Below are 24,575 nucleotides of genomic sequence, written 5' to 3' on the forward strand. Positions count from 1 at the left end.
CATCGGCCAACATGGCCAGTTGGAGTCGACTCGATGCCCCTGCCGAGATTGGGTGCCTTTTCTTTTGCATACGGGATTGTATCAAGTGAGAACCCTATAAATCAGTCTTGCCTTCCCTTCTTTGTCGTAGTTTCGGAACAAAGTTAAACCGAAAAGGATTCAAAGAGCAAATAATAGAATGGACAAATGAATTTAGACGAGAGTTATCCCTTTCGGGGAAAAGAAAGAATGACTTATCTGGAGTGTATACGGACTTCAATGAACATGACATGTCTCTTGGACTGGATGTCTGATCTGTGTAAACCGTCCAACTCTCAGAAATTCATCACAACTCTTGCCTTGAGACTGGGAAACTTTGCCCAGGACTGTGTCGATGCCAGTGACTGTGAGGATCCTTTTTTCGATCAGTGGCTCCCTTTGCGGGTTTTCACCAGCTGGCCTCTCTCATTTCTTTTCTCACCATCGCCTTATAGTGCTCTTTGCGGGTTTTCACTAACAAGACTCTCTCATTTTCGATTTTCTCTGCTTACCATTGCCTTACGGTGCTCGTGAGGGTTTTCACCGATAAGACTCTCTCATTTTATTTCTCTCATTTGTTATATCAGATCCGGGTAATTGTATCCTCCCATTTTGAATCTCTTTGCCGATTGATCGGAAGGACTTGAAAAGGATTTGGATTGAATTACAACTTTGGAACCTTTCAGACAAAACCATCGCCAAACCATTATAACATCTGCCCCAGTTTCACTTTTGGGGGAATTTGGATTTTTGTTTTGGTGTGACTGAACCCCAGAGAGAGGCTGCCTACGTATCCTTTCGAAATCAAGTTGAACGTAGTTCAAGGACGAGAACTTTGTTTTTGATTCTCTTTTGTTTTGGTTTTCTTTTCTGTTTTGGTTTCTTCTCTTTCTTTTTCCTTTCCCTTTTTCTCTTTTCTTTTTCATTTTTCATTTCATTTCCTTTGTCTTTTCTTCCTTTTTTTTTTGTATATTTCTTTTTCTTCTCTTTTCATTTTTTTTCTTTTTTCATTCATTTTATTTTTCAATAATGACTTCCGGGTTTCAATGAGGGTAATCAAAGAATGGGAGCTGGCTCAAAAGGGTTTGTAAAGGGTTAAATGTTTGGATAGTGAAAAAGAAAGCCTTCTTCATCCTAACCGGAGAACATTAATGCTATATAGAGGATCCAACATAGTACCTTTTGACTGCACCTGCATTGACAGTTGTTTCAGGGACATTTTCTTCAATGTGTCCCAAGTACACCGCTCTTTTTTGGCAGTACTCTTGTGCAATGTATGGATCTTTCCAACCTGAAGCCAATTTTCCTTTAGTTGTTCCGATTCTTTATTTTATTTCCTTAAACCTATCTTCATTGCATTCTGATTCTTGATTCATTATTTTGAAGTCTGGCAACGTTTTAGGATCGGGGCATGAAGTCCGCAAGCATGCCATATTATTAAAATCTGCATTTACCAGAACTGAAAAAAGAATAATAGAAGTGACAAAATTAAGAAAAGAGACATTCCTAGACAATGAAATATTAATTTCATTTGATTTTGTTCTTCTTCTTTTTTTTTTATTTCGATTGAATTTTTTTTTTTGAATTTTAAAGATAAATGGGTTTACACCGGAAAGTAAGACAATAAAGTAAAATATCCGGATCACACCCTGAGATCATCCGGACGCAGAAAGGATAGCAAGACTGGCTCCTAAGACTCCCGTCTGACAGGGAACTTTCAGGCTTAGCGACCGTTTTTGGCTTTTCCTCTGTCTCAGCAAGGGCTATAAGGGCCTTCAGTGCCGTATCAAATTCCTCATCTCTCTAATTTCTGTTCATCAAACCCTCCGAACCACTCTGAACGGCCTTTGATGTGGCCTTAAAGGCACCATGACTCAAAATTTGGCCCGTTTTTAAATCATTTTCGACCATCTCTCCAATTTTGATAGCCTCGGCGAACGGATTACCCATAGCAGACATCATGTTCTAGAAATAGTTCGCCTTTTGGGCCTGTAGGAAGATCGTAACCATTTCTATTTCGTCCACTGGAGGCTTTCCCCTGGCGGTTTGTTCGCGCTATATGACAGCATATTCACAAAAATATTCCGCGATTTTCTTTGTCAATCTGGACACAGAGTTCTCTTTTTGGATTTTTCACTCTTGCTTTTTCTTTTTTTTTTTCTTAGTTTTTTTTCGCTCATTCTTTTTTGTTATTTTGTTTTTTGTTATTTTTGTAACTCTTTTCTTTCTTTTTCTTTCTTCTCTTTTTTTTTCACTCAATTTATTTGATGTCAATGATCGAATCCAATGGGGATTGCCTACGATCATGACGCCGCATGAATCAGATCTTGCGTAAAGACTTATAAAGAAGAAAGAATTTTTTTTTTTTTTTTGATTTCGATTTCTTTGTTTTTTTTTTATTGAGAATTTTTGAAAAGAAAGAAAATATTATTTTGGATTTTTTTTAAAAACTTTTTTGGGAGAAAGACTTCTAAAAAAAAGGTAGAAAATATTTTTGGATTTTGAATTGATTTGTTTCTTTTTTCAAATGAAAGACTTCTATAAAGAATTTTTTTTTTTTTGGTTTTAATTTTTTTTTTATTTAGTATTTTCTAAGGAAAAACTTCTAAAGAATGAATTAAAGGAAAATATTTTTGGATTTTGACTTTTTTTTAAAAATAATTTCCAAAAGAAAAACTTCTACAAAAGAAGGAAATATTTTGGATTTTATGTGTCAAAAAAAAAACTTATAAAGAAGGAATTAAAGGAAAATATTTTTGAATTTTTGAAAATTGGGGCCGGAACCAATGAGGTTTGCCTACGTATCTCACATCCGGTGAGAATTAGACCCGCGTAGTTTGGTAAAATCAGGAATGGAGTAAATAAACTAACTTTTTTTTTACTTACTTTTTATAACACTCGGACTATGAGAGCGTTTAGAAAAACAATATAATTTTTATTTTTTTTTGTATTTTGTTTTTTTTTCTTTTGGAATTTCCGAAGGAAAGGCTTTTAAAGAGGAAAGAAAATATTTTTGGATTTTTGATTTTGATTTATATTTTTTGAAATTTTCGAAATAAAGACTTCTAAAGAAGAAAGAAAATATTTTTAAATTTTTTATTTACGATTTTGTTTTTGAATTTCTGGGCAAAAGACTTCTAAAAATGGTGGAAACTATTTTTTTGGGTTTTGATTTGATTTGTTTTCTTTTTTATTTTTCGAACGAAAGACTTCTACAAAGAAAAAATATTTTTGGGTTTACAAATTTTCTTATATTTTATTTGTTTGAATTTTTCTAAGAAAAGAATCCTAAAGAATGAATTAAAGAAAAATATTTTTTGGATTTTTAAAAATTGGGGCCGGAACCGATGAGGTTTTCCTACGTATCTCACATCCAATGAGAATCAGACCCGCGTAGTTTGGTAAGAAAAGCAAGACCTTTTTTTAAAAAAAATATTTGGCGTATTTTGAAAAAAAAAATTCAAAATGTCGGCAGATCTGTCACACCTCCTTTTGCCCGAGGGCATAGGGGATAGGGAGTTTTTCCAATTTAAGTGACATTATTCGAAATGGGATTATTTATTTATTCAGAGTCGCCACTTGGAATAATTTATGATGTCCCAAGTCACCGATTTATTTTAGAATCCCAAATCGAGAAAATTTGACTCTTATTTATGGTCTGCGAACACAGAAAATCAGGTAAGGAATTCTGTTAACTCGAGAGAAGGTGTGAGGCACTCCCGAGTTCCGTGGTTTTAGCACGGTCGCTCAACTATTAATAATTGGTCCAGTTATCTGATTTAATACATGTTTTAAACCTATATGTGCATTTTTATTCCTTTTAACCGCTTTTAATTATTTATAAAAATTATTTGAACAAGTCGAGATGTCGCAAACTCATTTGTTTTTGTACATATTGCGAATCGCGTCACGTGAAACGCACACGCGATTTACAACATGTTTATTTTTATTATTATTCGAAGTTGAAGTCAAGTCGTGTGAAACGCGCACTTGAGTTGGCGTTTACGTATCGTGACCATGCCACGGGAACCATACCCATAGTCACAATAATTTATTAATCGCGTCTAAAGCAACTAGCACGTGTTCATGATTTGTTTTTCTTTACGGGTTTGAGATCTGTGTAAGGTCAAGAGCTATGAAAATCAATTGTGGAAAATGGGTCAGTTTTTGCTCTTACTAAATTGGACATGACAGAAACTACTTTGGACCAGATAAATTAAATTGGATCGTGGTATAATTGGCCCTTTAAAGCCAATTAATGAGTATGCCTAGTTACTAGTTCATCAAACTACTCCCTTATCAATTAGTCAATTGCAGTAGTACATATTTCATTAAGCAAAGCCCAACCACCGAGCCCAATCATTATTTTTTTAAGTCTAAACCTCATTTTTCAATTTCAACTAGCAGACATAGATTTTATCCCCAAAGTTCAAATATTCACTACGTGCCCAAAAATCATATTTTTTTATCAATCTTCATGTTAATTATCAAGAAAGTAGCAAAATTTAACAAAGCTAATGAGACCTAACAATTAATACAGAAAAAAAATTCAATCTTCATGAATCTAAATAAGATCAAATTATATATTCAATCATAATATCTTAATAAAATAATGATGAGAGAAATGGACATTTACAAGCATGTTTTGAAGCTCGGACAATGGACAAGGATGTAAATGGAGCCTCGACCAAAATCGACAAATGGAGCTCGAACTCGACGACTCAACTTTGGAGTTGTTGTTTTCTATACAAAAGGGGATTGTTTCACTGGGATTTCGGCTCGTGTTTTTGGTGCTTTTTAGCTTGGTTTCCAGTTGGTTCGGGGCTGGAATTTAAGTGATGAATTACTGAATTTTTTGAAAAAAAGCCGAAGAAGGAATGACACGAGTAGAAATTCCCTTATCCTAGAAGAAGAAAAATAAATTTCTCTCAATTCCCTCCTCCTTCTTTTTTTTCTCCTTCTCCCCTATTTATAGAAAAAATTTCAGCTACCCTTACTTTTATTTTTTAATTCCAACTTTCTTTTACTTTTTATTTTTTAAATTTCCACATTCTTTTACTTTTATGTTTTTTAATTTTTCACTTTTTTACTCTTTTTATTAAATAATTTCCACCTACTTTTATTTATTTTTTTAATTTTATATTTCTACTTTTTCTATTTTTTAATTCCCATCCGAAATTTGTTTTAAAAAAATAATAATTATTTTTTATTTATTTTCGGTTTTTTAATTCATTTTATTTTAAAATAAAGATAGAAATAAAAATAAAAATAATACTAATAGTAATAATTGACCTTTTAAATTATTATTAATTTTTACCCCTATATATATATATATATATATATATATATATATATATATATATATATATATTAAATTTCTGAAAATATTTACATAGTAGAAGGTGATAAAAACTCAAATATAGTCAAAAATTAGGTGCTCATATTTATGGCTTGGATTGATGACCTAACTAGGGATCAATTGCTAGACATAACTGGATATACACATGATACTTTTCCAATTAGATATCTTGGTTTGCCTCTATCTTCCAAGAAATGGAACAAGTTAGAATGTCAGTAATTAGTGCATAAAATCACTAATAGGATCACCATTGTTTGTTCAAAAAAGTTATCCTATGTTGGGAGACTTCAAGTCATACTTGCAGTCTTATTTTTCATCCATAGCTTCTGGGGGTATGCCTTTATCTTGTCCCAAAGTATTCTTAAAGAAGTGGATAGGAAGTGGAGGGAATATTTGTGGGGTGGTACATATGAGACTAAGAAAATACCACTAGTTGCATGAGAGAAAGTGTGCAGGCCGAGAAAATATGGGGGACTGAAAATCAAGAATTGTCGAAGCTGGAATATGGCTTTTGTTGGTAAATTGTTATTGCAATTAGTTGAGAAAAAAGATTCATTATGGGTGAAGTGGGTGCATGGCATTTATATGAAGATCAATACTAGCATTTGGATGCATAAACCTCATCAAGATTGCAGGTGGTATTGGAAGAAGATAAATGCACTAAAAGAAGCCATGTAAGACTAGTACATACAGGGCAGATACAATTTGATACCAAATGGGCAATACTCGATCACCAGCTCCTACAATGCATTGGTATGGCAGCATGAAAGATTAAAGATTGTTGAGCTAATCTGGTCATCACTAGCTCAACCAAAACACAGGTTTGTGATTTTGTTAGCTGTACATGGCAGATTTCTCACTAAAGCGAGAATGAGGCACATTTATATCCAAGTAGCGGATGATACATGTTGCCTCTGTGATAAACAAGCTGTGGAGACTCCCTTGCACTTATTTGCAGATTGTGACTGGATAAGGAATGTGCGAGAAGGCATCCAGCAATGGAAAGGGATCACTATAAGGAAAGGAGAAGTTCATGATGTACTTGAAGGTATCAAGAGGATGCAATTGAAACAGTTTCAAAAGTAACTAATTGCAGCAATCTGGGAAAAGTGATATACCATGTATGGAGAGCAAGAAACTGGAAGATCTTTAGGGGAACAACTGTAAATACTGAGATAGTGTTGGTACAAATTAAAAAAAGAGATTATTGATAGAATGGAAAGATTTCGGAATTCTAGGAAAGCCAAAAGTTGTCTTAGTTTAATACACAGAATACATTGTAATTAGATGTTACTTGACTTCTAGTAGGCCTGCTCTTTCTGGATGTGGAAGATGGGTGCTCTTTAGGTTTATAGTTTTGTGAGTTAATGTTATTATTTATATTTTTTACCAAAAATATATATATATCAAAATCTTTCCTTATTTTAAAGGAATTTAATAATTTATATACGTTCAAAAGAAGAAGAAAAACTCCCTATCGTGCCACAATACATATTGTGGTAATTTTCACAAACATGTTTATAACTGTAACTTTGATTATAATTCTTTTTCAAACTTCAACCTAAATGTTGACCGAACACCTAATAAATATAGTAGGTCAAAGATAAGAGAGGATAAACATTTCCCCACTTCCAACTCTAACATTGTACCTCGGAGTTATCAAGGTCGCAAAGTGAAAAACTTTTGGAGAGGAATTAATTTTAAAAAATAGTAAGTAATCTAATTCAAGGGGTGATTAGCACAAATAGGATACTTTTGTGCCAAAATTAATTTTTTTACCCGATAAAAGAAGTCAACACCAAAATTTTAAAGTATATTTTTACCACAAATCTTTATAGGTCATCAGAAATATTTTTGGCCTTGTGGGTGAAAAATCTGATGATCGTCAAAATCATTTTGGCGATCGTCAGAAGTATACTTAAAATTCTGGTGTAAGGCTATTTTTCTAAAATATTTTAACTGGATCAAAATATAAATGGTGGTTTTAAAAAGGTTCATCTAGTCAATTTCTTGCTAATTCAAGTAAATCAACCCGACCCATCACACAATACCCGTCAAGCCAAACCCGGGCGTTAGATCCAATAACTCAGTCAACAGCAGTCCAACAATCTCAGGCGAATCTAAACTCCAAAAACTTTCGCCGGGAAATCAAGATTCAACCTCCAATTTCTCTTTTTTTTTAATTGCTTTGCTCCATTATTCAACAATAGAGCTAAATTTAAAATATGGATGTTACATTAGCGACTATATTGTTGGGTATTTTGCTAGCTGTGCTCATTGTGATACCTCGACTCCGCAGTAAATCTGGTTAGCTTTTATCCAATTTTAACCTCTCTTTCAGTCCGTTTGACTTTGAATCTTTATGTTCAAAATTTGATGTTTGATTATTGTCATTTGTTGTTTTATTATACAGATCAGCCTAAAAAGGTTATCTCAAATGCTCAGGACCAGGTACCTTAGTTTATAGTTATGTAAAAACATATTTGGTTGTCTGATTTGGTCTATAATGAATTATTTTTGTTCTTCAATTTTAGGTAGTTTATGATTGATGCATTACTCAATTTAATCACTATGGTTGTAAAATAATAGTTGTAGTGATTCTTTTTGTGTGTCAAAAAAATCGATCTTGGGTCTAACTCAACTTCAAAAACCAACTTAAGCAATGAGGATTACCCAAGATTATATAAAAGAGATTGCGACTCATATACTATCTTGGATTCTAATATCCCCGGCATGCCCAAGATGGGACATCTAAAATGTAGAGAAAGATAACGTGGACGGCCCAACATTAGGGATAAATCTAACTCTGATACCATGTTTAGAAAATGGATATTGGCTTACTCAATTTTCTAAAGCTAGGTCAAACGATAAGGATTGTCCAAGATCATATAAGAAAACTGAGACTACAGGCCATACAATTAACTAATTCGGGATTCTAACATTGTGAGAAGACAAAGACATAGAGACTGTTGTTAATGGTGTGACATCTCAAACTACTCCCGTTTATTTGCAAAACTGGATAAAACGCATGGATATATCACAAAAGTTGTGCGTTCCTTATGTATCAATTGTAGTACTTAGTTAACAATGTAGTTTACTCCTCATGTACTGGGTTTATCTCTATATAGATGATAAGTGATACACTGCTTGAACTGTTTTCTTTTCCCCTTTTCTTGATATACATGTTTTATTCCCTAAACCTTGTTTGTGGCGTTGGGGAGGTGGGGTGGGGTGGAATGTGTTTAAGAAAATGGTAAAGGACGGAAAGTCCTTTGAGAACAACAAATTGGGTGGCGGTGTTTGAAGCAATTATTCATTGTTTCCTGCTATCGTAGTATTTGCTAGGCAACTGCACAAAGCTTCATAACTGGCTGATCTAATAATCTTCTTTCCGTGCATATTGTTTGTGCACCAGCACTTGTATGATATCTTCATGTCTTTCAATTTTCCTTTTTTCTCTTATTCTGCTGATTCCTTTTCTTTTTCTTTTTTTTGGGATGTGTTCTTTTTGAACTGAAGGCATTTAAAACATATAGCAAAGCTGAAGTTGCGCTGCATAACAAGAGGACTGACTGCTGGATCATTATCAAAGAAAAGGTTTTATTAGATTTCTCTACTTGACCACATAAAGTATTACTTACGCTTGTATTAACATTAACATTAACCTTTCCTTTTAATGTTAATTTCCTAATATCTTCTCTTCTTTGCTTTTTCTGTCTTTAGGTGTATGATGTTACCTCATATGTTGAAGAACATCCAGGGGGTGATGCCATCCTAGATCATGCTGGCGATGATTCAACTGAAGGTTTCTATGGGTAAGTATTGGTTTACTTGCTCTTTTTGTTTGTCCTTTAATTTTATTTTCACGGATATAGGTGACGAAAAGTATCCTCTTAACTATATATACTTGATCCTACTCCCTTTGTGGTTCTCAAGTTCCCTCCATTGCCTTATTTTTCATAAGTTTTATTCTTGGATTTTGTATTATCTAAGTAGTTGGATTCTATTAACCATACAAATTGCGGTCATGTTCATGTTCATGTTGCAGGCCACAACATGCTACACGGGTATTTGAAATGATTGATGACTTCTGCATCGGAGATCTGGAAAAATGATTACTTCCATGGATTGGTAGGAAAACGTTTATCCGATTACAATTCTTGGGGCTTGCCTATTCAAAACGAGGCGTCACTTTTGTCTATGGTCACCTGTTTCCATCTTCCGATACTCAATCTCCAGTGCTGACTTTCCCTATTTAAGTTTGTACTGTGGCCTTGTATTGTTAATCAGCTTTGCATGGATTTGAAACCCAATTTTGTCATGTCCGTTGGTGCATTCATTAATTGTTATTTCCAATTTCCCATGCCCTCATATGCCTTAGTCCCCTTCAAGTTTACAAAATAGTTGTTGCAAGAAGAATCCATGCTGAGTGAGAGTTGAACTTTCTTTTGTCAAGAGTTCATTGCAATGGAGAATCCACAAGGAAATGACAAAAATCATTTTTAAACTGTCGTCGTGCACTTGGAAAGATAAGTTTGCTACACTGGCTCTACTTCTCATCCCAGATTCATTAAAACATCTGCTTATAATAAGATGCAACACCTATGTCGAGTGCAGACTTGGGATATGGTCAAACCTTGATATTTGCCCCCATTTGGTAGGTTTGTTGCAAAAACAATTTGGTTCAAGACTATGAGCTTTGCCATAGAATAAGGTAGGCAACTTACAACCTATACACTTATTGGGGAAACTTAGCTTGAAATAGGTTAAGCAAGCAATTATCAATTCATTTCGGCCACCAACGCAAGCCAAATTCATGCCCTTTCTTCTCTGGATCAATCTGAAAATCCAATCTTCTTTTCAAGCTTCTACTAACATAATCCCCTAAAGTTTCCTATAATATTACCACTGGTAATTTAACATTCGTGAGGTGTTATTTACATTCGTGAGGTGTTGTTTATCAAGAAGCTTAGCTTCCGTATTTTTATATGCAGCAGGTAGAATCAGAATCGAACTTGTTTCTTTGATTCAGATTGGCTTGCATATTTACAAAAATAAATATATATGTCAAAGAAACATGTTAAGCTAATCTCGAGATGAACATAAAATTACAATTACAAAAACCAGCCCTAGCATGGGAGGTCTGTATGTGAAGAATGAAATGAATTTAATAGCCAGAACAAAAAGATCGTACACTTGCCGCCATCTAATTGGTCAACCACCCAAATACAATCATTGGAACATGTTAAGCTAACATTGAAATGGACATCAGATTACAAATTACAAAAACCAGCCCAAGCATGGTAAGGCCTGAGTGTGAAGAATGAAGTGATGAATTTAATAGCCAGAAACAATAAACCTTACACTTACAACCTATACCAATGAAGTGCCCTTAAATCAAGGATAAATAATCCAAAAAAAAAAAAAAAAAAATCGGCCCTGCAATTCCTTGGTCACTACCACCAAGGGAGCAAAAGAATCACATAATTTACCACTGTTAGGATCTTATCTAAACTTCATATTTCTTCGGTTGGCGCCACTGAGCTAGAGTTCTAGATAAAGAACTAATAATAGCAACCTTAGGTGTTGATCCATTCTTCCCAAGCAAATCTTTTCCTGCCAAATCTGTAATTTTAGGAACCAAATGTTTGTGTCTGTCGATCTGCAAAAAAGGGATCGATGATGGCCTCAATTATTATTATTATTATTATTATTATTATTATTATTATTATTATTATTCCATATGTTTAACCCAAATAGACCAATTCAGACACCGGAAACGGGTTTGATTTTCTCCACTAGAATATCAACATAAACATGAGATACTACTCAACAGACAATGGGAGTAAAACTGAATATCAAAAAATCAATCAATCAATGAACCATGCCTCAATCCTAGGTTAGTTGCATTCTCTGAGCTAGATAACATAAATAAGTATGCCTTAATCCCAAGAAAAGAGTGGGTCGGTTGTATGAATCTTCATTGTCCACATCGCTCCACTTAAACTCATGTCAGTTCAATATTGTAAAAAAATAAAATTAATAATAAAAATAAAAGTATAGAATAATAAAAATAAAAAGTATCAAATATAAAAACTAAAAAGTAAATATGTGAAAAGATGAGTATCTTAACCAGGCAATAGGTGAAGTAGTCTAACATAAGATAATTTCAAACCTATCTAGATACCCTTAGGTACCTCATGTGGGGACGTTATAATGTGAGACATTACATGACTCAACACCCTTCTCCACTTGTAACAGGATTTTGGAATTCACACGAATTTTTAATACATACTAGTGTGAGAATGGATTTACTAAAGATTGATTATAATACCATGTGAAAGATTCCGAGCATCTAACCTAAAACCTTAAAAGTAATGGTTGATAGTCCAACTCAAGACCTTTTAAACCCCTACAGATATCTTTATTACACCCAATATGGGATGTTATATAATTCAAGAAAAAGAAAATAAAATTGACTAAGTGGAAGTTTCTTTTTCCTGATCCTATAAAAATAAAAAGGACTATTTCCTTTTGGCGCAATAGAAAAAAATTTCTCTTTTCTGCATCTAGCTTTTCTTTTCCTTTTCTTTCAAGTAATTAACCAGAGGGATAAAGCAAATTCCGTATCCTAGACAAGCAGATGATATGAAAGAATATAATGCTTTGAAATCAGGTGTCTTAAGAAGGCGTACCTTGTATATCTTCCCATCCTTCAAATGATACCGGATACCAGACCAATTGATGGACTGAGAAAAATGAGAACGCATCGCAGACAGTGGGTATAAGAAATTATCTACCAGCATTGCAATGAATACCTGCTCGACAAAACATCAAAGTGATCAAAAGCTACAAAAAAAAGGACCATACAGGGAATTCATACCCAATCTAGATCATTTTTTAAACCACCGTGGTCCGTGATTTTTTTAAAGGTAAAAGTAAAACCACCTTGGTCCATGTTACTCCTCAATTCCAAACTAGTTGGGCTTGACTATATGAATCCTCTTTTTTTCAATATATAAAAATCAAATAAATATCTTAAGAAAAACATTTTAACTTCTCATGGTTGTCTGATTCATGTGAAAATGCATCCACTTTTTAATCTTATAATTGTTTGCAAGAATACGGTCAGCACAAATGTTGTAGTCAAAGAAGATCAGACCATAAAAAGAAAAGCTGGAAGAGGAAATGAACTGTTCAGCCTGTGAGCAAAGTTATAATGGACTTACAAGGCACCAGTTATAAGAAGCAAGTGATAGTTGAGGTGCCTCGGGAGACAACATATTGCACAAGTGAACTTCAATTCTTGTCAAATTCCACATGGAAAGGAGTTCAATCAGGGTGCATATGGCAAGGCATCCAGCAAGTAACAACCCTAACAAAGTACAAAAAACATATGCAACTTAAAAGAGGATGAAATATGCAACCCAATAAGCAATAGCTAGAAAACATGTGACCAGTTCCCCCAAAAAAAAAAAGGTTACTGTAGCATAATCAGATTTTTCAAGAAAAATTAAGAGACATTTAACATTTCAAGAAGACCTCACAAATCCAGAAAATGAAAGTAGCAGAAATGAGTATGTTGAGGTGGATGTGCGGGCACACGAGCATGGATAAAATTAGGAATGACGATATACGGGAGAAGGGGGCGTGGCTCCCATTGATGACAAGATGCGGAAAGCGAGGCTCAAATGGTTCGGGCATGTACAGAGGAGAAGCCCAGATGCACCAGTGAAGAGGTGTGAGCGGCTGGCTCTGGAATGCTTGAGAAGAGGTGGGGGGGCCTAAGAAGTATTGGGGAGAGGTGATCAGGCAGCATATGGTGCGACTTCAGATTTGGACATGGCCCTTGATAGAAAGTTGTGGAGGTCGAGTACTAAGTTTGTAGGTAGGGTCATAACTATGTGAGGCTAGTCTGATAGTATTTTTATCTTAGACTGCTAGTGGTTAATGTTGTGTTCTCACTACTCTTTCATTTTATAGTGTCGGGCCTATTTACAGGTTAACGCTATTGTTTTCATCTATTTTCTGGCTTTTATGTTGCTGTTATTGTTCCCTTTGGTTTCTGTTGATGAAACTGATATATTGTCTCTTCTCGTTTTCTTGAGCCGGGGGTCTTTCGGAAACAGTCTCTCTACCCCTCGGGGTAGGGGTAAGGTTTGCGTACACACTGGGTCGTTGTTGTTGTTAACATTTCAAGAAGCATCGCCCACCCCAAAAAAGATCTTGCAATTCCCAACTACTTGGAATTGCACAATGCCTAGATTCAGAATCAATATCAGCACGACAATAAAAAACGATGCACATGACAAGGTTTCCAGCAAGAAACAGTTCTCCAGAAAAAGCATGTGTTATCTAAACGGCTAGCATAAAGCATTCTACGTGTATTCACACAACCATAGTGTGCTCACCATTACATGTCAAGACTGTATCATCAGGAGAGTATCCTTTAAAGTAATATCTCAGTGCTGCTGCCACATGAATCCCAGCCATGAAGTATGGAGTTACAAAACCCCAAGACAGATAGCAGTGGGTTGTAAATAAAGCCCGATTCATGATCCAGTTAACCTTTGTTGTATATGACTCCAGTACAAACGTTTGCTTCCTCAAATAATTCCAGTACCTACACATAACCACAAGAAAGTACAAGGTGAGCCAACAACAATCAGTTATCATAATTTATCTCAATATTAAATCAAAGAGTTTGATCTATTTTTCACAGACCTAGGGAAGGTAAGATCGCTTGCAAGAGGATGTGGAAAGACTGCAACTGGTGGTGATGTAATAAGCCTCTTGTGTTCCTCTACAAAAAATAACAAAAGCATAATATTAAGAACCTAAAGCTTCCACGCCAAAAGCAAGGTTTTGCAAAGAACAAAGTAAGTAAAGTACTATGTCTCAGAATTAGTCCCCAGAACATCCTAAAGCTAAATAAGAGGTATCAAAGTACAGTGATAAGTCGCTAAGAGGGTCATTATCGCATATATCCGGGAGAGATATATAATCACCCAAAATACCATATCAAAACAATTACTGCAACAAAAAATTCATACAACTACTTAAATTATGCATGTCCCCAGAAATTTCTTCCACTGTCAAGTATATCACTACATAAAGAGGAGAAATACAAAAGTTCAGAGGAGAAGAGGAGATCTTTGCATGTTTGTGAGTGAAGAGATGCATAGTATGGTCAATTCGTAAAAAGTAGATAGTTGCAGAATAAGACAAAAACTAGAAACTCAGTATCCTTGGAATTTAGCTCTCCCAACTACACCAAAGGGGGTTATGCACCAGCTGCAATCCCACTCTTGTGCAGTAACATTTAGGGGTGAGCAACTGGAGGTAAACTTTACCAGCTATAGCTGCTAGAGTCATGTCATCTGAGTAGCCACCATCTCGAAGCGCTGACACTACACCATGGCGGTTGGTTCGAAAATCGTCTGCATGCATCTGGAATTAAAAAGGTATAGAATATTTTGTAACGAGATGCAATATATAAGTAACAAGCTTGACAAGTAGGGAACATTGCTATACTCATGAAACATGGAACATATTCAATGGTAACAACTAACCATCATGCATCCTCCCCAGAGGAAGAATGTTTTTCCACCAGTAGCAAATCCCATGGAACATGGCTGTAAATAAATGGCAATGAACCAATACGAAACAGAGTCAGCAAAGTGTTAAACAAAGTTAATATAGGACCTTTATAAAGCAAATGGATTTACACTAAAGACACACCAAGGACACACAGACACATCAGCCGGGGACACATCACCCGAATTCTTATAGGAAGCTCAAAAATTGTTATAGTTAAAGGAGAAGATTCAAGTCAACCAGGAATCAGCATTTAAGAGCTGGAGTGCATTCCCTTTCCCATGTAAGATATAAAAACAAAACCAAAAAATGCCTCACAAAAAGTACCAATTCAGTGTGCAGTTAAAACAGGAGATCTAGTGCGTCCCTCACTCCCTCTGATTTCAATTTAAATTAATATAAGAAGAGTGCAAATTACATAATTTAAAGCAATCATGGAAAATTTGTGTAAGCAATAAAGTTTTAAATATAGCTTTATTTAAGATGAAAGAATATTATCAAAAAATGAAAACTTCAACCAAGATGTCAAATTAAAAATCAATAGCAGAACAAACAAAGTACGAGTCAACACCTTTCAATTAGTGAAAACAAATGACTATGACCAATATTTGATAGGCAAGCTTACTCAAAAATCTCCCACCACATTGCAGAGATGACGCATTGGAAGTAGAAGCAAAAACCAAAAAGGAACTTGACAGACATCGTGCACAAATGAAAATAGAGATATGGGCATAAATGACATACCATGTGATACTCATAAATGCAGTAACTTCCCAAAGTTCCAGATGGTAAATCGAGAGGATATCCTGTTTGAATAAAGATCTGGCAAGCATACAGACAAAATACTACATTTCTCCGGTGTTATAGGTAAAATGAACATTTGATTAGTGAGCTGGCATACTGTGCCAAAGCATAAAGTTGCTTCAGGATTTAGAAGATATTACCGCTGAATTCTTTTCCATTTCAGTAGTAAGGGCTCCAATTGATCCAGGGTGCAATCTAACATCATCATCAAGGAATAAGACATACTTGGTGTCTTTATGCATTTTCTCCACCCCAACCTACAAAAAGCACCATTATTCAGGTAAGGAACACCAGCGAAGCATAGTTCATAAAATAAACTATTTACAGCGACCACCTAAATAATGCATTTCAATTAACAGATGCCACATTCATTCCAGTCTAATCCCTCTTCTTCAAAATCCTTACACCCATCAGTTACATCGAGTGGGTTATATAAGCTCAAACAAGATCTGACTGCAATCTGACTCTTCTAAGGGACAATGGTTCAAATTGGTTTGTCCCCAAACAAAGAACTGAAGAAGCGTAATTTGGAAACTGGAGATGAAGAGAGAGAGAGAGAGAGAGAGAGAGAGAGAGAGGGGGGAGGGGGGGGGGAGAATCAGAGAGAAATAGGATGGATTTCATGTGGGTAGATGACTTCTTTCTTTACTTTAGAAGTCTAGGGACAGTTGAAATAGAAAGAGAAATTCATGTACTTGCTTTGTGGCCTTCCCTTGCATCAGTCTGTTATGCCTACCATTAAATGCTTTCAATTTTTCAAGAGTTTTCATACATTTCATGCTCACAGTAAAAAGCATAAGAAATTTAAGAGATATTTTGAATTATTTAAGCTGAAATTCAAGGAAATTCTCTTAATGATAATTTTACAGTATCCTCTCTTACTAACTCATGCACCAACAAGAAAAGCACAACATTAAACTCTGATAATACAAATTGCTCCATCTAGGAAAAGTAAAGAATGGTAAATCCTGTAACCATGCAATTCTAAAAGAGATAGGCCTTGGTTTCTCTCATCAACATAAAGAAGACGGACTAAAAAAAGGAATCATGATACATACCAATTGATTGTGAATCTTCTGACTACAAGTTGTTGACAGGCCGGCTACAATAACTTTAGCATCAACATCCTGTGTGCAGAACACAAAACAAATGAAGAGTTTAAGAATTGCAACACATATATGCAATGGGAGCATGAATAGGCACCCAGAATGATAAAAATTCTAACTACATGACATAGAAAATGCCATATCAAGGATATAATTGAGGTAAATACTTTCATCCTTCAAATAATAGTGAACATCTTTCTTTTTGGGTAAGGCATAAGATTTGTTAAACATCCCACATTGATGGAGGAAATGGATTGTTAAGCCCAAGGTTCACTTTCTTCACATGGTATTGGAGCCAACCCTGTTATTATTTTTGGTTTACCCGATATGGGGTCTCATGTTATGTTGTCCGCCCTACAGATATCCAGTCCTGGGCATGGGGGGTTAAGTTCCCAAGTTGGTGGAGGAAATGGGTTGTTATCTCCTTATATAATCTTGGGCAATCCTCACCTTTAGGGAGGTTTTATAAAATATGCCTCGCTTAGGCAGCGTTATCATGCATGTATTAGCATCCATGGGCTCTATGTTTAAGATAAAATTACAAAAGCTCACACTTTAATTTCACTTTGTGCCTTTCTTTTTTCTTTTTAATAATTTGCTTTTGTGCTCTTTTGTATGCCTTTTTCACAAATCTTAAACTTTATTTGCAAACATAAAAATTCTTTCATGCCTCTATTTTTTCCATTTCCAAATTTCTTAAATGTGACTATTAAACAGATTTTTCAGAAAGGTTAAGGGAAATAAAGATAAGAGAAGGGAAAGAAGTGAGTACTGATGATAGAACCAATGATGATGCAATGCAAATCAAAAGGCAAACATTAAACTAATAACTAATACTAACTCTTCAATTTAGAGATTCCCGTTTGCTCAACATAGAAAACAAATACCATGAGAAGTGTGCAATAAAATGATATAAGCAGATACCAACTTTTGAATGCAAAAGAAGGCCTAATACCACACCTTAAAATCTGCTAGCAATCGCTTCACAGCATGATAAGCAGGATCAGCGGTACTTTCAACCACAAAAAGGAACTCCAAAGGACCACCATAAAGAGAAGTGATCTGAGCCATTCACAAAGGGACATAAGCAGACCAAGCAGACTATAAATTATCTGGATTAAGTGTGAAAAAATGGTGCACTTAATTCAAAGTTTTTGTCATAGATCCAAACAACATGAATATGAATTAGATACAAAACAGAGAGCTAAAAGACACGACACTTTTTTTGATGAAGTATAAAATTTTCATTAAGAAAGGGCAAAACATGTACACATACAAGAAGTATACCAAAAAGTAGGAACGCCTCACTAAAAGACTAAATAACAAAACTATTAACATGTGACTATCCATTACGCTGTAATGCGGGCTTCTCAGAAGCAACAAGTAAGGTATTAGGCAGCAACCTGAGAATATTTTCAAGCAGGAAAAAGGCCATAAAGAAATTGTAGCATAAACAGAAGTCAAGTAACTCAGCTTAATTGAAAACTCAAAGACTCCCAGCCAAAAGTTTTCTTATCGTTTACCTGACTTCTCCAATTGTGTAGATTGTGCTCTCCAAACCCTTTTAAAGGCATTACAACTGAGACTGGGGGCAAGTTGACCTGATTTGAATGCTCAAGGTCATTGATATCCTTTGTAAGGAACGCAAAACTATTGCCACATCTCATACTATCCTTCATGCGTCGAATCTCCCTGCCCCTGCAAAAAGAAACCAAAGCTGCATGAAAATCACTAATTTCAGAATCCATTCATTACCTACGCCAATTATAACTTATCAGCAAGAAAAGTGTGCACCATAAACACTCTAAATAGATTATAAGATCTCATACCTTACATAAGCAGCTAAAGCCCATCCAAGAGCCAGTATTAAGCAGATTAAACATCCCTGCATATATAAGGTCGCATAAAATGCCAAAAAAAAAAAATAGATAAAGAAACGAGGCATGAAAGTACAAAAGTGTGAGTAATATAGTTATCTTAATTTGCCAATTACGGATCAAATGATTACATCACACAATGAGAGAACACTGAGCAGTTTAGCAGATGAAAGAGATTTATTTATGTTAAACATATCACCAAACAGTGATTAGCTGAGAATCCATTAAAAGTGAATATATATAAAAAATAAAAATAAAAAAGTTGAGAACCCATTAACAGACAACTGCAACTTTATACATATGTTTTGTTCGTCTTCAGGCACATCAAACCTTTTTATTCTCATCCAAACAAAGCGATATAGAAGACAACCTTAAAATAGATAGCTTAGCTAGCGTTTGGCCATAGATTCCCAAATTTGTTTTGAAAAATCTGATTTGGGTGAAGTTTGGTTTGAAGATGAAAATGTGTTTGGACATGATTTTTCAAAACATATTTCACTTTTTATTTGAAAAAACATGAAACATGACTTATACCCACAAGTTCTAAAAACTATCACAAATACCCAATAGTATCATTATCACAAACCATAGCCCTGAACTTAAATAAGTTTGGTACAAAATTATCATTTTTATAATGAACTATATAAATCATTAATTACAGTGAAATCCCATTAGAAAATTACGGCTCCTAATTAAGAAGAAAAAGTTAACTAATATGAGTATTCAGAAAGTCATTTAGCCTACAAATCAGAAGCAAAAGTAAGATGCACAAAGGATTGAGCTGATAAGGGAGCATATTCATCAAATATTTAGTTGATCGTAATAAATGTTGGCTCTTTTACAAATTATAAAAGTTTGGGGTAATATTTAAAAAAATTTAAAAATGTAACAGTCATGTTTTGGCCCAAAATCAGCAATTGAGGTGATTTTGGGATTTGGGATTTTGCCAAAATGTGGGCAAAATCTATGGCCAAACATGTGTTTGCCAAATAAATCCCAAATTTATTTTGGCAAAACTCATGGCCAAACGGGTCCTTATTTTATAGTAACCTTCAATAGATTGCTTTCATGCACTTTACAGTATAAGCCACCGTGACTTGACATAATTTAAACCGTTTCACTCAACAATCTGCACCCTAATAATTTCCCTTTTCCATTTGTTAAATTTCACACTGTAATAATTGCCTCCTGCAGTATGTTACTGTGGGTATCTGCTTTCTTGGTTTATCCATGTATCAGTCCTATTAAATTGAGCTATAAACACGAATGAGCTATTTTTTCAAATTCTTTCATTATTTTTTCACTAATCTGTGCAAAATGAATTTTTTTAAAAGCAACTTGTTGCGGTCATTCATAGAAAGGGCTTTAACAAAACTGCCTAGCACCAATGCAGACTTTCAGAATAGAAGGGAAAGAAATTTAACAAAAAAATGATTAGAGAAATTGTATCTACTGCTATGGATTGGATAAAAAAAAAAGAGCGACGGCTCCGTCGAGCATCGACTAACATCCTTAATCTGTCAAAAGTATAAGTTTACAATGATTAGAGACTCCATTACCTACAAATATTGAACCCCTTAGCCAATTAGGGCTTGAATAAATTCCACTAAGCTCAAAATTTATTGGTTTTAAATCACCATCACCGGCATCACACCATGAAACGCTTGAAGCGGCCAAAATGGAGCTTTAGTGGCCATCACTTTAAAATAAATGGAGTGTTCCACATGAATTTCATACTTGAAGCTTACAGATAGAGAGTGCATATAAACTGGAAATTCACTTTGTCAACAAGTCACTAATTCTAGAAAGAGCACTTTCAGGAATTAGGCCATGTAATGTCCTACACCTACTAATCCACTAGTCTAAAATGCCCGACTGATTTACGGACACAAGATGGTTCTGCCTTCTACATCATATAAAAAATCAAGTACTCTTTTTATCTTGGCAAAACTCCATGAACATAGATAAATCCAAGAATAGACAAGAATATGCTTGTGGCCTCTCAATAATTCTGATGCCTTACTTTACCCTTCAAAAAATGATGAAAAGAGAGGGATAAAGGAAAACTAAACTTAGCAAACATGTAGCAGTGTGCCCGGTCAAAAGTTAAGAAATAAACCTTAAAGGTGCTGATTTTGCTTTTTCAATCCAAATTCAAGTGTTTTCTCGCATAGTCAAGGGGAGCCTATGTGTGGAATTAGATAATGAGATAACTAATGTCTGCAGCACATAAATGACAATGAGCTTATCACCTTTTGGCTACACCCAAAATGCTTATAAGCCAAAAGCACTTTTAGTTTGACAAAAAAATTTAATGTTAACCTTGATAAATATTGTAATTCTCAAAGTACCTTTTCCAAAGGAATCTCCTAGCTTTCTCTCCATACCATATTTGTTGTTCATCTTTTTCCTTAATAAGATACTATGTATTTTAGTCAATCAACCAAAAGAATAGCTTACGAGCACTATTTTACCAAATACAATCAAATGCTTATTATCAGTTTCAGCACTACTATCCAAACAAATACTGTTTATTTCTAAAATCAGTTCAGCACTTAAAAGTGCTTATCAGCTATTTACCATCAGCTAACCCAAACGGGCTCTACAGTGCATATTATCCCGTCCACCTCTGAAGCTTTACGGATCCTGCTAACACGAACTAGAAATTTTCAAAGTTTACACGTGAAAATTTTCAATGGCTCTCAATTCTGAAGTCTAAACACAGACATAAGAAGGAAAACTAACTAAAAAAAAACATAGAAAAAAGAACTTCCAAACTGAACACGAATTGAAAATTCAAACTTTTGTAATTTTAGCCTTTTCCTCAGCATCATATTAGCAACCGAAGTCTTCATCAAAAAAAAAATATAATGAATCTTAAGGCACGTAAATTATGAAATAAAATCAAAATTTTAGTCTAATCCTTAGATCTAAACCGTGCCTACTCCAAAATACATTCGATAAGCAATTTATTTCTCAATTTTCGAACAAAAATAAAACAGCTAATTAATCTAAAACGCAAAAAGAAGCAGCGAATAAAACTAGCAGCTAATTTAATAAAACGTAAAACGAAGCAGCGAAAAACAATAAATACCTGGATCTGAATGAAAATCGCGAGGGGACTACACAATGCTCTGCTAGCAGAGAATAAAAACTCATCGAACGAATCAAGCGGCAACATTTTTATTTTTCTTTTTTCAAAAATGTATGAGATATATAAATATATGTGTGTGCGTGTGTGTTTGTTGCCTGTTTAAAATGGCGCGTGAGAAGTGAAATGTGCTAGGGCAAAACAATGCAATGCAATGCCCTAGATCTGAGAGTAGAAATTTTGTATATTTCAGTAGTGTTCTCTCAGATCAACCACCATTGAAGGGGGAGAAGAGAGAGAAACACTACGAGAATGAAGAAAGAGAGAGAGAGAGAGAGAGAGAATGAGGGGAGAAATGAAAGGAGTATAAAGGAGAGATTGTGAGAGACCGCGTAATTTTATATTTCGAAGGGGGGAAATTGGATTAGAGAGTAATATGCCTCCTTTGTCCTTATTTTATCATTGCTTAATATGCTACAACAACAACAATAAAAATTCAGTTAGACAGGTTTTGTTCAGATAGACTCTCGGCTCCCTCCTCCGAGAACTTTTCGCATTACTCTTGGGCTGACTCGAGCTCACAAATTTTTGGTTGGAAGTGAAGGGTGCTCACCACTAGAGCAACTCACTCTTGTCAATGCTAGTGATAGAAAAAAAAATATTAAATTTGTAATTTGAATGATTTAATGAATTTTCGTAATACAAAGTTGTGAAGGTTCTAACCAAATGGAGTCGAGAACTTTTATTATTCCAAAAAGTAAAAGAATCGTATAAATTGAAATAAGTAGATCGAGAATTTTTGAGTCGCGAATTTGTCAGAAACATCTTTATATTCACAAGATAGGAATAAAATGTATATACACATTATCTTTCTTACACTATATTTACGAGATTGCACTGAATTTATTGTTATTGTTGTTGATATATTTTATATAAGTTTTATTTGCAAGCCTAGGAAAGTTTTTGCTCCGAGCATTATGCTCTCTATGGGGTCGTTTGGTTGGGAAAATATTATTACATGATTAATTATTTTGAAATTAGTTATCCCGAGATTAGTTATTTCATCATCTGATAGTGATTAAAAAAATACTACAATAATGAGAGAACTCATCTCGAAATTAGTTATATCACGATTTTATCTCAATCAAACATGAGATAAATTTATCTTATATTTAATATTTGGATTAATTATTCTTTATCCCTTGTACCGATCCTAACTGGATGGGGTTCTTGAGTAAGTTGCTCATTAATATGTTGGCCCAACTCAACAAAAGTATTTGGTGAAGAGCATTATTTTGATGGAGAGAAAGTTTAGTTGACAAACCAATAATTGGAGATATTGAAGTGTTTTTTCATGACATCCTCTAATGGTGCACTATGACTTTGAATTTTAAATTTTTTGTTAGAGCAAAGATTTAAAGCCCACGAGTTCTGAAATTGTTACAAAATTCTTAATTCGTCTTAATTATTAGGTTTGCAATAAAATATTTATATATATTTAACAAATATTATAATATAAATATGACGTTTAAACAAATGTGACTGTGTTTGACTGAACTCGTACCTAATAGGATAATAGGCTTATTGTGACATGTATTTTTTAAAGTTGAAAATTATGCTTATTATAATATAAAATTATATGAGTCGAATAATTCTTGAAATTGCATCAAATTAATTAGTACAATCATACAAGATGCAAGAAAAAAGTGTTTGTGCTTAAAAACACTTTTTTTGGACAGGGAGGAGTTGTACCGTTGGTGGTTATATGCAGGGACCTCTCCAATGGGAATTAGGCGCGTGTGAATTTGCACTGCTTGAAGTGTCCTTTTCACACGAAATTATGATTAAATCAATATTCTATTCATGTGAAACACGTAGTTCCAAGTAGTATATGGAGTCCCCCTCCCCCACCAAAACCATTTTATCCATTTTTATTTCTTCTTCGATTTTCAAGATTTGGTCTTAATTTAGTCAAGTCTATAAGGAATCTCCAATATTTTGAAAACCATTTTCCAGGATCTTAATTTAATAAAATTTATAAACCAAACCTTAATTTGAAAACTAATAATGTCATTATCGTTATTAGTTTGCACGCATCAAATTAAAGCATGAATATTAAAGCACATATTTAAACTATGAAGCTAATATTGATATCATTTGTATAATGGTTGAAATTTATCCATCCTTAACTAGTTATAGGTCTTGAGTCTAAGCACGAAAAATTAATAGTTTCTTGGTAGGGATCATTTTACTTCCTTTAGTCGGACTATCGGACACGAATTCAGATGAGTCAACTCGAAAGTGAAACTGATCATTTTCTACCATTTATTCATCTTATTTTAGGAAAATTTAAATTTTGCATTTCTCAATACAATTCTTGCATTTATAATATGTCATTGCAAAGGAACTTCAAGGTTTGTTTGGATTGGAGTGAATGAGCTAGCTTTTCGGTTTTACCGTAAAATCATTTTTTCCTATAAGGTAAGTAAATAAACTTTTATTTCAGGAACAGTTTATATCCTTAAAAAGAAGAACACGCGTTAAAGATACAAAATGCAAAAGGACCCAAATCTTTGGTAACAAAAAGAAGTAATTATAACAGCTTGAATACAAAAGGAAAGTGGTGGATCATGAAAATTGGAAAGTACAATCTCCAACCAAAAACATGGGGAAAATGTCTCCTTCCATTTTTATGTGCATTTTCTACACGTCCATATTTAGAC

The 24,575-nt window shown here is 34.3% G+C and overlaps 2 protein-coding genes across 4 annotated transcripts; one reads left to right on the plus strand and one right to left on the minus strand.

The window, feature by feature from the left end:
• Positions 1-7,218: 7,218 nt before the first annotated feature.
• LOC104119610 (cytochrome B5-like protein) lies at positions 7,219-9,748 on the plus strand. Its single transcript, XM_009631161.4, has 5 exons — positions 7,219-7,684; positions 7,791-7,828; positions 8,897-8,974; positions 9,101-9,192; positions 9,426-9,748. The coding sequence occupies exons 1-5, from the start codon at positions 7,603-7,605 to the stop codon at positions 9,490-9,492; spliced, it is 357 nt and encodes a 118-aa protein (XP_009629456.1). The 5' UTR covers positions 7,219-7,602; the 3' UTR covers positions 9,493-9,748.
• An 861-nt stretch (positions 9,749-10,609) lies between these two features.
• On the minus strand, positions 10,610-22,241 carry LOC104119609 (uncharacterized). 3 transcript variants are annotated; one of them, XM_009631158.3, is made up of 14 exons: positions 21,856-22,241; positions 18,714-18,769; positions 18,408-18,582; positions 17,845-17,946; positions 16,837-16,905; positions 15,919-16,035; positions 15,719-15,796; positions 14,950-15,012; positions 14,731-14,827; positions 14,102-14,180; positions 13,789-14,000; positions 12,607-12,752; positions 12,073-12,195; positions 10,610-11,039 (listed from the first exon to the last, which is right to left on the minus strand). In XM_009631158.3, exons 1-14 carry the CDS (start codon positions 21,940-21,942, stop codon positions 10,887-10,889), a joined length of 1,557 nt encoding a protein of 518 aa, XP_009629453.1. In that variant the 5' UTR covers positions 21,943-22,241; the 3' UTR covers positions 10,610-10,886. The 3 variants fall into 3 exon arrangements, with proteins under 3 accessions (XP_009629453.1, XP_009629455.1, XP_070033198.1); XM_009631160.4 differs by having other exon boundaries at positions 18,408-18,601; positions 21,856-21,870; XM_070177097.1 differs by lacking the exon at positions 21,856-22,241 and adding an exon at positions 21,342-21,363.
• Positions 22,242-24,575: the final 2,334 nt, after the last annotated feature.

This window comes from Nicotiana tomentosiformis, chromosome 6, assembly GCF_000390325.3.
Source record: "Nicotiana tomentosiformis chromosome 6, ASM39032v3, whole genome shotgun sequence".
Lineage (NCBI taxonomy): Eukaryota > Viridiplantae > Streptophyta > Magnoliopsida > Solanales > Solanaceae > Nicotiana > Nicotiana tomentosiformis.